The sequence below is a fragment of the Mesoplodon bidens genome (assembly GCF_964165515.1).
Source record: "Mesoplodon bidens genome assembly, chromosome: 7".
NCBI classification, from domain to species: Eukaryota; Metazoa; Chordata; class Mammalia; order Artiodactyla; family Ziphiidae; genus Mesoplodon; species Mesoplodon bidens.
Window position 1 is genome coordinate 79650947 of NC_138164.1, and position 13628 is coordinate 79664574.

At 46.9% G+C, this 13628-nt stretch overlaps 1 protein-coding gene across 2 annotated transcripts in view; it reads left to right on the top strand.

Annotated features, from left to right (window-relative positions):
- AMOTL1 (angiomotin like 1) overlaps positions 1-13628 on the top strand; it is a 103607-nt gene that overhangs the window by 80528 nt on the left and 9451 nt on the right. For both annotated transcript variants that reach the window (XM_081238782.1, XM_081238783.1), the window contains exons 7-9: positions 3235-3380; positions 6989-7138; positions 12973-13163. In XM_081238782.1, coding sequence (XP_081094908.1) covers positions 3235-3380; positions 6989-7138; positions 12973-13163 — 487 coding nt within the window. The remainder of the gene's footprint in view (positions 1-3234; positions 3381-6988; positions 7139-12972; positions 13164-13628) is intronic.

Genomic DNA, 13628 nt, shown 5'->3' on the forward strand with positions numbered 1-13628 from the left:
TAAAACTTTGCCATCGAGAACACTACTTCCTGTCCATGGACAAGGAGTTCTGAGCCAGTGTGAGTGACACTAACTGATATTGCTTCAGCCTGAAGTCTAAAGTCACCAAACTTAGGACAAAGAGCTGGAAAGTGGTGAACCTAGGATTTGAACCCAGTTCTTTCTGATGCTAAAGTCCATTCTCTATCCACAATATGATACTGGCTATCAAGGGAATAGCAACTGTTGGATGCGTGTGTGTGTGCCTGCGCATGTGTGTTGGAGGGGAGGAGTATTCGTTAATTCAGAAATCCAAATGTTTGTCATTGTGACACAGCAATAATTATGACCATCAATTTGAAAACTGCAAGAAGCTCTGGTTTTGGCCTCTAGACTTTGCCTCTGGCCAAAATTGATGTGTCCTTGACTGCCCTCAACAAAGACAAGAACTGTTAAGCTTAGGTTGACAAGCAGGTAGAAGCTCTGAAATCGGTGGTTCATTCCCAGGCCTGCCCACTGAGTAACTAACTCCTGGGTGCCCTCCAGAGCTTGGACAAGGGCAGTGGGCACCATGCCTGTTCAGATGTCGTCCAAACCCAGGGAGCTAGTGCTCGAATGTCAGTAATTTTGCACAGAAAGCGTGAAATGCTCTGGTCCGCCCTGGGCAGTGGATGGTGGGCCCCAGAGCCAGTGGGCTGCTCCTGGCCCATTTGTTTAGGCCTCTTGCATGCCCGTTCTCCATGCACTGGGAAGGAAGTTTCGGAGGCAGCATTTCATGCCACTGAAAGGGAGAAGGGGGGAGGACAGTTGGTCATTGCAGTGGGGTATAAGAGCCCAAAAGTAATGCTCTCTTCTGGGTCAGAATCTTGGTGGCCTCGTTTTGCTTCCGAGAGGTGCCATTATTTCTAGGCATCACAGCCAATGCTCGCTTTACAGGTCTGCTCCTTCATTCTGTTCCTTCCGAAGCTTTTCCGTTGTACCCTGTTCCCGTCGACATAAGCTCACAAAGCAAGGGCAGTGCAGTCAAGCGGGAAGGACGTTGTAGTGGCCATCAGGAGACCCGGAATCTGGCCCTGGCTCTGCCCCAGCTGGCGGGGCACCTTGGATGAGTGCCTTTGCTCCTGGGCTTTCCTTTCCTCACCCATAAAACAAAGGGGGCAGAACTGGATGGTGATGTTTCCTATGATCCCTTCCGGCTTTAAAATCGCAAGTTGTTTATTGAGTATTGGCAGCCTTAAAGTGTGTTTGTCCTGTATTCAAAACCACATTTTTCCCGCTCCTTACGGGCAGCGTTCTTTCTATTGCTTCAGTGCCCATAAGGCTGGTCCTTAATGTTTGATAACTCTTCACTAAATGAATGAACGGCTATACAAGGAAATCATGAATGAGTGAAACCACTGTCACGTGCTTGTGTAGCTTGCACACTTTGGTTCTTGGTGTTTCAGTTTGGTTTGCTAGGAGGACTAGGTAACCAGTAGGAGGCATCTGAGTGGTGTGGGCACAGAGAAATCAATTTCTAACTGTTCTTGTTGCTCTTACCCTTATAATTATACATCCTGTTTTCTACAAATTTGGAAGAGTGTGCATAGGGTTTTGTAGCCACCTTTTTTCAACAGTGATGATTTTTTTCCTCATCACTAATATTTTCTTACTTAGCTTTAATGGGTGCATCCTATTCTATTGTAGGGTTTACTGTAGTTTATTTAACCAATCCCTTAATCTTACACAGTAAGTCCATTCAAGTTTTTCCATATTATAATCAACGTATCTAAATATTCTAAATTACTTTAAAAATAAAATATACAGGCATACCTTATTTTATTGCGCTTTGTTTTATTGCATTTTTTACAAATTAAATGTCTGTGGCTACCGTGCATTGAGCAAGTCTCTTGGCGCCATTTTTCTAATAGCATCTACTCCATGTGTCTATGTTATGTTTTGGTAATTCTCACAGTATCTCAGACTTTTTCATTATTATTATACTTGTCATGGTGATATGTGATCAGTGATCTTTGATGTTACTGTTTTCATTGTTTTGGCATTTTTTAGCAATAAAGTATTTTTTAATTAAGGTACATACATTGTTTCTTAGACATAATGCTATTATTGCACATTTAATAGACTACGGTACAGTGTAAACATAACTTTTATATACACTGGGAAACCAAAAAAAATCATGTGACTTGCCTTACTACGGTGGTCTGGAACAGAACCCGCAACATCTCTGAGGCATGCCAGCATTGTTTTTGTAACAAGAGAAATGTTTTCAGTAAATGATACTGATCTCATCACACCGTGGGCGTGCCTGCTTAAGTAAATTGGTGGATGAGTCTATATGAGAGCTGTGTGGAAGCCACTGTGAGGCAGCCTTTCCTCTCCATGTGCAGAGTGACAGTCATCACCATCAGCTACAGTGTCACTGAATGAGAGGAAAGCTGTTTCCCCACATCCAGAGCACTTTGTCTTTCCTCTCTTTTTTTTTTTTTTTTTTTGCGGTACGCGGGCCTCTCACTGCTGTGGCCTCTCCCATTGCGGAGCACAGGCTCTGGACGCGCAGGCTCAGCGGCCATGGCTCATGGGCCCAGCCGCTCCACGGCATGTGGGATCTTCCTGGACCGGGGCGTGAACCTGTGTCCCCTGCATCGGCAGGCGGACTCTCAACCACTGCGCCACCAGGGAAGCCCTGTCTTTCCTCTCTTGAGCAGAACTAAGAGAATAGGTGAGGCCAGGTCATATGGAAGAGGACCCAGACAGAGATAGGAGGCCTGGGTTGAAGCTCCCCTCTATTGCCTGGCCTCAGAGCGAAAGCTTAACCTTCTGGACCTTGGTTTATTTCTCTATGAAGGACAGCGTTAGTATTATCGTTAGTATTGCCTGCCTTTCCATCACTGGTTTGGAAGGTAGAAGCTGGAGAGCTTGTGAGCTTGAAAGAAAATCATAGGTCCAAGGTTAATTTGAAGCCTTAAAGTAAATGTTGTACAGAAGTGAGTCCCTGAGAACACAGGGTCACTGGTTCTTTTTGTGCCGTTCATCTCTGGAACTGTGACCTGGACTATACCTATAGTTGGCAGTGGTTTTTGAGAAAATCCTTGCTTCACACACCACCACTATGAACAGGGAGCAAAGGCAGTACTTCAACCCTCTACTTTCTGTATGCTTTTTTTACTTTTAATCCTTGCCAGATGTAGACTGGCAATGAGCCCAGAGGGTGAGTGCCTTCTGATAGAGGTCGTTTTGTTCCCATCTCCCTTCTAGACAAAGAATTCTTGAAGGAAAAGGAGAAGTTAGAAATGGAGTTAGCGGCAGTGCGGACCGCGAGTGAGGACCACCGGAGACACATCGAGATCCTGGACCAGGCTCTGAGCAACGCCCAGGCCAGGGTCATCAAGCTGGAAGAGGAGGTGAGCCTGCGGGGGTGCGGGGGGGCGGGGAGGGGCGGTGCGCAGAGCCCCGAGGGCCTCCGTTTCCGTTTCCTAACCAGCAACTTTAACCAGAGCCAACTCCAAGGGAGTTGAGTCAGGGGAGCGATGTAGGTGACCTTCCAAATAAAAATGAATAAAAACAGAATTTATCCACCCCAGAGCCGGGCAGAGGATGAGAGGCAGACGTGAGTAACCAGCAAAGAGTTCAGTCTCAGCCATCAACCCAGGCTGCTGCCCACTGGCTGGCAGGTGTCCAAGGCTGAAAATAAATGGAAGGAATGGGAACCACTGGTGCCTGTGGAGAGAAGAGACTCAATTAACAGTTCAAGTGCTGTGTCTCTGGGCTCTCGATTGCGTAAAAAAGGCCAAGTCTTCTGATGCGGTGGGATTGGGGTGGTGTTCAACAAACCTGTCTCCAATTTTCAGAAGTTGGCTTAGCCAGGTAATGACCCCCCCAATCCAGGAAACGTTGATGCCGCTCAAGCGTGATGGGTTTAGTGGTTTCTGATGAAATCCAGCCTTTAGGTGAAGTTTTAAGAAGTAGACTTTTCCTTTAAGCCTGACTGGGGAAGTAGAATGACCACTCCTGAGGTGCCGGCTATGGGATCCGGGCTGTAGACACAGCAGCACAGGGGAGCCTGTTGCATCCGCTGTGTGTGGTGAGGCTGAACTGAGCAGACCCACGGTGGAGAGTAGAAACTCAAAGTCACAGAGCGGCGTGACCGAGATATTCTCCACCAGGACCGAGTTGGTGCTTGGCACGCAGGAAACAGCACTATTATTAATCCAACTGCTGTTGCTGTTGTTGTCGACAATTAAAAGCTGTTCCTTCAGGAAACATCTGGCACCAGGTGGCTTGGGTGTCTCAGCAAACTTCAACTTCAAGGCTAATGCAGCTTAAGGGGAAGATTGTTAAGTCAGTAGGGTCTTGTCCATTCAACCTCTCCCGTTAAACCCCACAAGTCCTATGTACAGTTTTAATACTAGCATGAGGATCCCAGGCAACAGCCCCAGAGTCTCTTCCTCGTCACCAGCAAGCAACTCATTAAATAGGAAACTATCTGCTACAGACCTTAACCCCTGAAGGACAGGAGGTCTGCTTTGAGGAAGGGAGGCCAGAACTCATTCTGAGGGCACTTATCAAGGCTCCATCTCCATGTATGGAGCGAAAGAAAGTGATAATTTTGAAATATTTTAATTTTAATATTTCTGTTAAAGCAAAAGTTGTGAACTCCTTGAAGACGGGTTCTTTATAATCAGCGTTATGGGTCTTTTCTTGTCATTATATTTATATAGGATCTGTGTTTGATTGATTGTATGTAACTTCTCCAAAATGTCTCATGTGTCTGGCTGCCAGTGTCCCTCCTTGTTCTTATTAAAGTTTCTTTTGAAGGATCTTAACTCAGTTTAGATGGCTCACACTGAGTGCTTACCATAACTTTCCATGATGGTTAAGGGCTTGGACTCTAGAGGCAGACCACGTGAGTTAGACGGGTGCTGTATCAGCTGTGTGACCTTGAGTGAGTCACTAACCTATTCAGTCCTCAGTTTTCTCACTTGTTACATGGAGGTAGTAAGAGTTTACCTTCTATTGTTATTGGGCGGATTAAATGAGATACTTCATATAAAGCACAAACCTTGCCATGGTAGTGCCTCCAAAATGTTGGCTGATTAATTACTGTTACTACTAGTCATCATCATCATTATATACTCCTTGCTAGACTTAAGGCTGATCCAAGGGTGAATGAGAGAGATCGATGCCTCCAAGAATCTTGCAGTTGGTTAGTGATAATATTAACTCATTCATTTAACAAATACTTATTGAGTACCAACTGGATGCCAGGTACTGTTCCAGGCCTTGGGGACATATTGTGCACTCTGCCCCAAGCAGACAAATCTCGTGGCAGTTATATTCTAGGGGCTACACATTCAGAGAATGGTATACAGTCTACGACATGGTAAGTGGTGTATGAATGGTACTCACAAAATAGTTTATCAGATGAGGCTTTTCTGGCACAGGAACCTGCAGTTAGTAGGTCCTCAAACAATCAAAGGCACAGTGAATGAAAGAGTCAGATGAAAACTAATCCCAAGAGCAGGTGTAGAAAAGGCTATAAGTTGCTGTCTGCGCCCCCCCAGCAAAAGGTCAGAAGCACCTCGTTTTTTATCGCAGTGGTTTTGGCTCGGGCACAGGCATTGCTCCTGGCAGGGCTGCCTGCTAAGTCAGAAACCACCCTTTGCAGCGAGCACTTAAATCGCTAGCATGTTCCAGCTTGCCAGTGCAATCATGGGTTGAACTCAGGATCTGAATCACCTGCAAGGCATCTGCATGCCCAGGTGCAGAGTGACAGGAAATAGCATCTGGTGTCTTCTCACCCAGGACTAGATCAAGGAAAAGCCTCAGTCTGAGGCTTTTGGCACCAGCCAATCCCCAGAAAGTTAGAAATGTGCCTGGGATTTATGAACATGGGCCAAACTCCTAATTGGAAGAAAACAAAGTCTGAGGGTAAGAATTTGAAGTGGTTGATCAGTGAGTCTAAATCCATACCTGATGTGACATTTACATAAATAAATTTTTACCTTAATTTGCCTCTCCTCAGTGATTGTGTGGTTTGTGTGTTCATTAGGCCTTTCCTGTCTCTCCAGGGCTGTCATCCATAAAGGGCTCTGAAATCTTTAGGAGGAAATTACTCCACAAGTAACTATAATCAGATATTGTCATACTCATTCACACATACACAAATGGGTACACATGCATAAATACATACAGACACAGTTTTTCTAATAGTAATTGGTAGTTATAGAAAATTTGAAAAATACAGAAGAGTAAATAAAATGAGAAATTATTATTCTGCCATACAAACACAGTTGATGCTTTTATTTCCTTTCAGTCTTTTTTCATACATAGATGATAGACAGATGGATAGATAGATAGGCAGGCGTAGTTGTGATAATGTTGTATATAATTTTTGATTCTGGATTTTTCAGTTAACATTATAGAATAAGCATTTCCTTATAACATTTAAAAAATCTTTGGGCTTCCCTGGTGGCGCAGTGGTTGAGAGCCCGCCTGCCGATGCAGGGGACACGGGTTCGTGCCCCAGTCCGGGAAGATCCCACATGCTGCGGAGCGGCTGGGCCCGTGAGCCATGGCCGCTGAGCCTGCGCGTCCGGAGCCCGTGCTCCCCAATGGGAGAGGCCACAACAGTGAGAGGCCCGCGTACTGCAAAAAAAAAAAAAAAAAAAAAAAAAAAATCTTTATTAACCTCATTTCCCATGCCTGCTGATGCTATAATGACTCAGCAATAACCATGGATTGAGCTCAGAGCTCTATAAATGACTGAAAGCAGGTGGCCTGTTAGGGTTTTCAGTTCCTAGCATCCCCGCTGTTTTAGGTATAACTGGTGGCCTTCGTCTAAATCTTTTCTGTCCCAGCACACCTGAGGGATAGGAGTGGAGAAGGTACTGCACTTGTAGTTTAAATAGCATCTCGAGGTACTCTGACACACACACCCCCAATCTCCACCCCAGCTTTGAGGATCACTGTCTAAATTCCGTGTTCCCTTTTCCTCTCCTCCTCCCCTCAGCTCCGAGAGAAGCAGGCATACGTGGAGAAGGTTGAGAAGCTGCAGCAGGCCCTGACCCAGCTGCAGTCTGCCTGTGAGAAGCGGGAGCAGATGGAGCGGAGACTGCGCACCTGGCTGGAGAGGGAGCTGGACGCCCTGAGGACCCAGCAGGTGAGGGGCGGGGCGGGGCGGGGCGGGGCCGGGCCCTCGGAGTCTGGTGCATGCGTTCTGTGAACACCACGGAGCCGAGCACCTGCTGCCCGCCAGGCTCTTGCTCTCTGCCCTGAGGATTCAGGGGTAAACGAGAGCTTGCTGTCCTTCGTGGTCCAGCACAGAGGCCAGTGGAGGAGCCAGTAAGTCCACTCACTGGAGAGAAAACGTCTTGACAGGGAGAAAGTGGTGACCCCTGGGGGCTGGGTATGGGGGAATGCGAATGCAGACAGCTTCATAGCGGAGGACATTTGAGTTGGACTTAGAAGGTTGAGTTTGTTGGCCATTCTGGGGGAAGCGTCAGAGGTAGAGGAGGAGTATGCATGGAGGAGAGAGATGAGAGGCACGTGGTGGGTCCAGGACAGCTGGGGGCAGCCAGCTGGGGGAGCATACCAGCTGGAGGCAACGGCCAGTTTGTGGAGGGCTTTTGGTCATGTTGAGAGACTGGATTTTTTTTTTCCTGTAGGATCAGGGGAGGAGCCCTCTGGTGGTGTCAGAGGAGGGGCTGGAGGAACAGATGTTGAAGTCAGGGAGGCCAGCCTGAAGGCTGTTAGTGTCATCTAGGGTTTAGTGACAGTGGGAATCCACGGGGGACCTAGAACGGGGTGAAATTGGGAGGCCCTGATCATCAGTGAGTTTTCAGAGGTAAAGGACAGGAAGGAGTCAGGACGATCCCTAGAAAATAATATTGGCCATAAGTTCCTTGTCCTTTTGCCTCTCCCTGTTTCTCCTGGTAACAGCTGTTCATGTAATTCAGCTACAAATAAACTCAGAGTAAAACACCCCAGCCCAGGGTCCTCGTGGGCCTTGGCAAGAGGAGAAGTCCTATAGCTGGGCCGGGCTCCGTTACAAGCGGGTCAAGGGCTCCTGGTGTGTCATCAGCCAGCGTGGTGGGCAAAGCCTTCTATGCAGCTGGTGAAGAGTGTGCTCTAAGTTTGGAACCAGGGAAATGCGAGACAGGACTCCATGGAATTATCTGGTGGATAGGGCATAGTGGTTATGGTTGAAACACTTGAAAACGCTTGAAAGCATATGCTCTGGCCAGCTCAGCCCTTTCTCATGGCAGCGCACGCAGTTCCCTCTGGGCGTGTGTACTTGGCTGGAGATGGAGGTGTTAGCGAGATTGCCCAGAAAATCAAGGAGCCCACCCAGGCCCCTACCAACTTGGCTTAGTTGATAGCTCACAGGGAAAAGTGAGTCTGTCTCTGGACTTCTGATCCTTCTAACCTGTGCCGCACTCTTTGGCATTTCAGGGCCACCCTTCAGCCATTTTCTGTTGCTCAGTTATTGAGATCTTAAGTTCTCCAACTGGAGGGCAGGCTCTCTGGTGTCTGGTACTGTGCTGGCACCTGGTGGGTATTTATGAGTCTTTGGCTGACAGAATGGGCACATCTCAGTATTTAGAGCAAAAAAAAATGTTCTTTTCCAGTTAATGTGCCACCCACACCCTATAGTTAAATTACTTATACCTGGATCTTCTATTTTGAGTGCTATGAAAATAGACTCTTCATTCATTTCAGCTACTATATATATTCTAAACTATATCTCTCCCATTGATTGCTTTTGGGATTTATGCCAGTGGTATTGCTGTTGGAGGCAGTACTCTAATGAGCTGCCTTTTTACATGTCTCCTTGCAAAAAAATGTAAGAGCTTCCCAAGAGGATATACTTAAAAATGGGATTTCTGGATAACGAATGCATATGCAAAACATCACTAGATATTGCCAGATCACTCTACAAAATAAATATACCAATTTATCCAAAATGTATAAGAATGTCTTCCTGTACATTATCATCAACATTTAGTTTTGCAAGATGTCTTTTTCTTTAAGAAAAAAAAGGGGGGATGAAAGAAACCAGACTCAGCTCCATTATCCTTGTTGTGTATCAAGAAGAAATGTGAAGGAAGCATTATCTGAAAAATTTCTCTATTGCCACAGAGGACCACTCCCGTATGCACCCTCAGACCCACACACACTCAGGCCCATTTTTTTCCTCAGAGCAGCAGACACAACTTTCCCACTGTTTGTAAAGGATGCTGTCAGATTTCGGCTGCCTGTGGAGGACAGAAGTTTCAGAATCAGGGCTCTCCTGGGGAATTACGTGGCTTGCATTTTGGACTTGTCTTCGGGAGCTGATAGATCCCTAGCTGTATACGGCTGACATGAGACCAGAGAAGGGGGAAACAATCTTTAAACAGAACTTTGCTGCCCAGCATCTCTTTAAAATAACATTACAATTGTTTTTTTAATGAGAGTGTTAATCTGTCTCCTCTGTTATGAAAGGCACTTGGGGATTTCCCTACTTTTCCCTGCTTTTGCCTACTCATTAAAAAGATGAGTATTATTTTTTATTTTTTCCTTTAATACTTCAGTTTCTCATTTTACCAATGAGCATACATTATTCTATAACCAGAAAAGACAAAAGCGTTGTTACAAAGAAGTCCACCAAAATACCTTAATAGTTCCACGTGGCCGATACTATAGTTTGGTCCAACTCCTGCCTGGAGGCTGTGGACAAGTGTGGCGATCACAGTTCTGCTGGCCCCCAGCAGGGATGACCAGCGTCCACCCTGGAGCGTGGGGTCACCCGAGAAACTCTGCCTCTCTGATCTGCTTCTTCCTATTTAGTCTGAGGAGCTCACACATGATTCCACCCCGGATGTGGGCAACCCACCTCGCACACTGCTCCTTCACCCCGGGGTCACCGAGGCATTTATCTGACCCCATTAGAAGGCATACTGAGGTCACACAAAATAAATAAAGCCCCTTGTCATCTCTCCCCTCAACAAAGCAGTGAGACCACACTGCCTGCCTCTTCTCATAGAGAGTCATTCTGAAGGGACCGTTGAGAGAACAGCTTAGAGCACTTTTGAATCGACACCCCACACAAGGACTCTGCTGTAGACCCATGCCAGGACACAGCTGAGCCTCTCCACCTGGCCCTCTACACACAGAGCCCCCAAGTGAGCTCCAGTTACTCCTGCAAGGTATTCCTTCTGGAACCTTCCAGAAGGGTGGGTAGGCTGGAGGTGAGCAGAGTGGCATGGAATCATGAACTGAGTCAGAGCATAGGCTCGGGGGTTAGGCTGCCTTCTCCTACTACAAAAGGAATCTTTCTGAGCCTTCACTTCCTTGTCTCTAAAATGGGGCACATAAATTATATTTACCATATACTTGTAACTAAAAATAAGAAAATCTGCACAAAGTACTTACACAGTGCCTGACACTTAGCACTTGGTGAAGGAAGAATAACTATCATTGTTGTTCTTCTCTTCATTACTTCAGAGTCATTTGATGGCTTAGGGCATCTTTGGTGCCCAAATTACTCCAACTTTTCCAATCCCATTGAAAAAAACGTGACAAGTGTGGCTGGACTGAGAAGGGCAGAGAGGGAAGATAGGTCAGGACACTAGGACCAGCAGGAAAGAGCAGCTCTCAATGAACAGGTTCTGTTATTAGAAGTAATCTCCCTCTACTTTGGGAGGCAAAGTGTGGTACTTAAGCATTACTAGAAGTTGGGGGGAAGTGAAATAGAAATAATGGTAAAAGAGGAAGGGAAATTAACGTTTTTAAGAACTCACAATCTTTTCTTTCTGGAAAAGAGCTGAAAGTAATTTTCACATCTTACTTCCACAGTAGTCTTAGGAGGTAGAAGAAAGAAGGGGGGAATGTTCTTGAAGGGCAAAATAAGGCCCAGGGCAGCTAAGACACCAGCCCAAAGTCATGTAGCAAATTTAGGCCTTTCTCCCAGGTGAACACGCTGAAGGCAAAGATTTTTATCTGTATTGTTCACTGTGGTATCCCCTGCACAGGATGCATGCTTAGTAAATATTTGGTGACTAGCTGAACGGGCTGCAAAAGCTGGCCTGCCTGACCCTTAATCTGTTTTTCTGGGCAATGTATGTACCCATACTATGTACCCAGACTGTGCTATCTCTGAACTCTTGAGTGTCTAAATTCTTGCATTTATTTAAACAGCTCTTAAGGACCTGAGCAGGTCACCAGCCGAGATGGCAACACAAGGGATTTGGATAGAAACCATAGATGCCATAGATGGCAGCTAAGTGAGGCTGTGGGATCTTTTTCTTGGAAAGTTTCTAAAAACAGGGTAGTTTCGCATCTCAGTGGACTGGTTTGTTTGTCCTCCTGCCCTGAGGCCGGGTGCCTGGCTTGATGGGGTCCGTGACTTCCTATGCAGGCTGATGAGGACAGGTACATGCTTTCCACTGTATTCTGGCCTAAATGCCGGCCACTGGCAAGCTACCACTGGATCCTAGAATAATTTGTATTTGTAGCTTTCAAGAATCAAATAGAAGCATATGGTTTACAAAAAGCCCGTAGGCCCGTTTGTTCTCTTCTGTCTGGTGGGATTAGGTTCCAGCAGTGCAGTTCAAATGCCCAGCTGTTGCTCTGGGTAATTTATGTGATTCAGGGTGAAAGGTACCTCTCACCTTGCAAACAACTCTGCATTTAAAGTTTGTGATCACTGGGAAATAGGAGGGCAATGCATGTCCCAGGACAGAGAAGAGCTGGGATGAAATCATTCTCCCCTTGAGTAGCTCAGCCCCGACTGGTCTCCTAACCCCGAGTTCCCGAGATGACCCATCTCCACCACTGGCCAGAAGTCAAACCTCCTCGTCCTCTAAGTCATCTGTTTAGAGGAAATAGTATTCCTGAGTTACAAGGGAGAAAATCTGAAAAGTGAATATCCTCAGCTTATGAGCTATTCAGATAACACAGCCGCTTTGTGTTGTGTTATCTGAATAACACTTCTCTCTTATGGACACAGATGGAGAGAAAGGGCTGGAAAATGAGCTTGGCTTGACTTGCCTTAGAGGTTTTTCTGGTAGCACTGTACTTTGGTTAGCCCTTTAAAGTGTATTAAGTGCTTTCATGTTTATTATCCTATTTGATTGCTGGGCTTCCATCTGGGGCAGGTCTTAATTTCTGTTTCCCAGATGGGAGGCTGGGCAAGCATGCCCTTAAGGCATCTCACTCCCACTTCCTGTGCCTTCACATTCTATGCATCTCACTCCCACTTCCTGTGTCTTCACATTCTATCTCCCAGCCTCAGGGGAAGCAAACAGCTGAATCACTTCCTTGAGCTCTGGAGAAAGTGCCCTAGACCAGGAGGCCAAACTTTGTTCGTGTTCTGGCTCTTGGTATAAATTAACTGCATGACATTGGACAAGCCACTTCCTGTCATGCAAAGCTGGATATAGGCAGACGGACTCGGGTTTGAACCCTGACCCTGCTACTGATCAGCTTAGAGACAAGGAATAGTTCATTCAATCTCTCAGCAGCTTGGTTTTTCCATCTGTAAAATTGGGATAATACTCTGTTTTATAGAGCTCCCGGCTAATTAAATGAGATAGAGGAAGTGGAGACAGAGGTTAATGGTGTCAGAATCCACCCCCATTCGGGTCATCAGTGCTGGAGAAGGGAGCAAGGGTGTGAATGTGCTGCAGGATCTGGGTGAACCGTGCTTGCTCCACGTGGGTAACTCTGCCCACCCAGGGTCTACTTTATAGCCCCGATTCAGCATCAAGATGTTACTTCTTGGGCTTCCCTGGTGGCGCAGTGGTTGAGAGTCCGCCTGCCGATGCAGGGGACACGGGTTCGTGCCCCAGTCCTGGAAGATCCCACATGCCGCGGAGCGGCTGGGCCCGTGAGCCATGGCCTCTGAGCCTGCGCGTCCGGAGCCTGTGCTCCACAAGGGGAGAGGCCACAATAGTGAGAGGCCCGCGTACCGCAAAAAAAAAAAAAAAGATGTTACTTCTTTCGCATCTCCAGAAACACGGAAACGGCCAGCCAGCCAGCCTGCCGGAATACAATGCCCCGGCCCTCATGGAACTCGTAAGGGAGAAGGAAGAGCGGATCCTTGCGCTGGAGGCTGACATGACCAAGTGGGAGCAGAAGTACGTAGAGGAGAGCGCCATCCGGCACTTCGCCATGAACGCTGCAGCCACTGCAGCGGCCGAGAGGTGAGTCCCATGGAACTGTGCTGCTCGGAAAAGCACAGCTAGAGAAACACAGAGTGTCCAGAGGGGGTTCAGGGATGCATCCCAGGGAGTGAGAGCAGTTAAAAATAATTATAGGGCTTCCCTGGTGGCGCAGTGGTTGAGAGTCCGCCTGCCGATGCAGGGGACATGGGTTCGTATCCCGGTCCGGGAAGATCCCACATGCCGCGGAGCGGCTGGGCCCGTGAGCCATGGCCGCTGAGCTTGCACGTCCAGAGCCTGTGCTCCGCAACGGGAGAGGCCACAACAGTGAGAGGCCCGAGTACCGCAAAAAAAAAAAAAAAAAAAAAATTTATGAAGTGGCTGTAGTGCTAGTTGGAGAGCAAAGTGGTATAATGTTTCTGAGGATGATTTTGGTAATATGTACCTCTCCTTTGGTTCCAAAATTCTAGTTCTCGACATTTATCTTAAGGAAATCATTATATTATA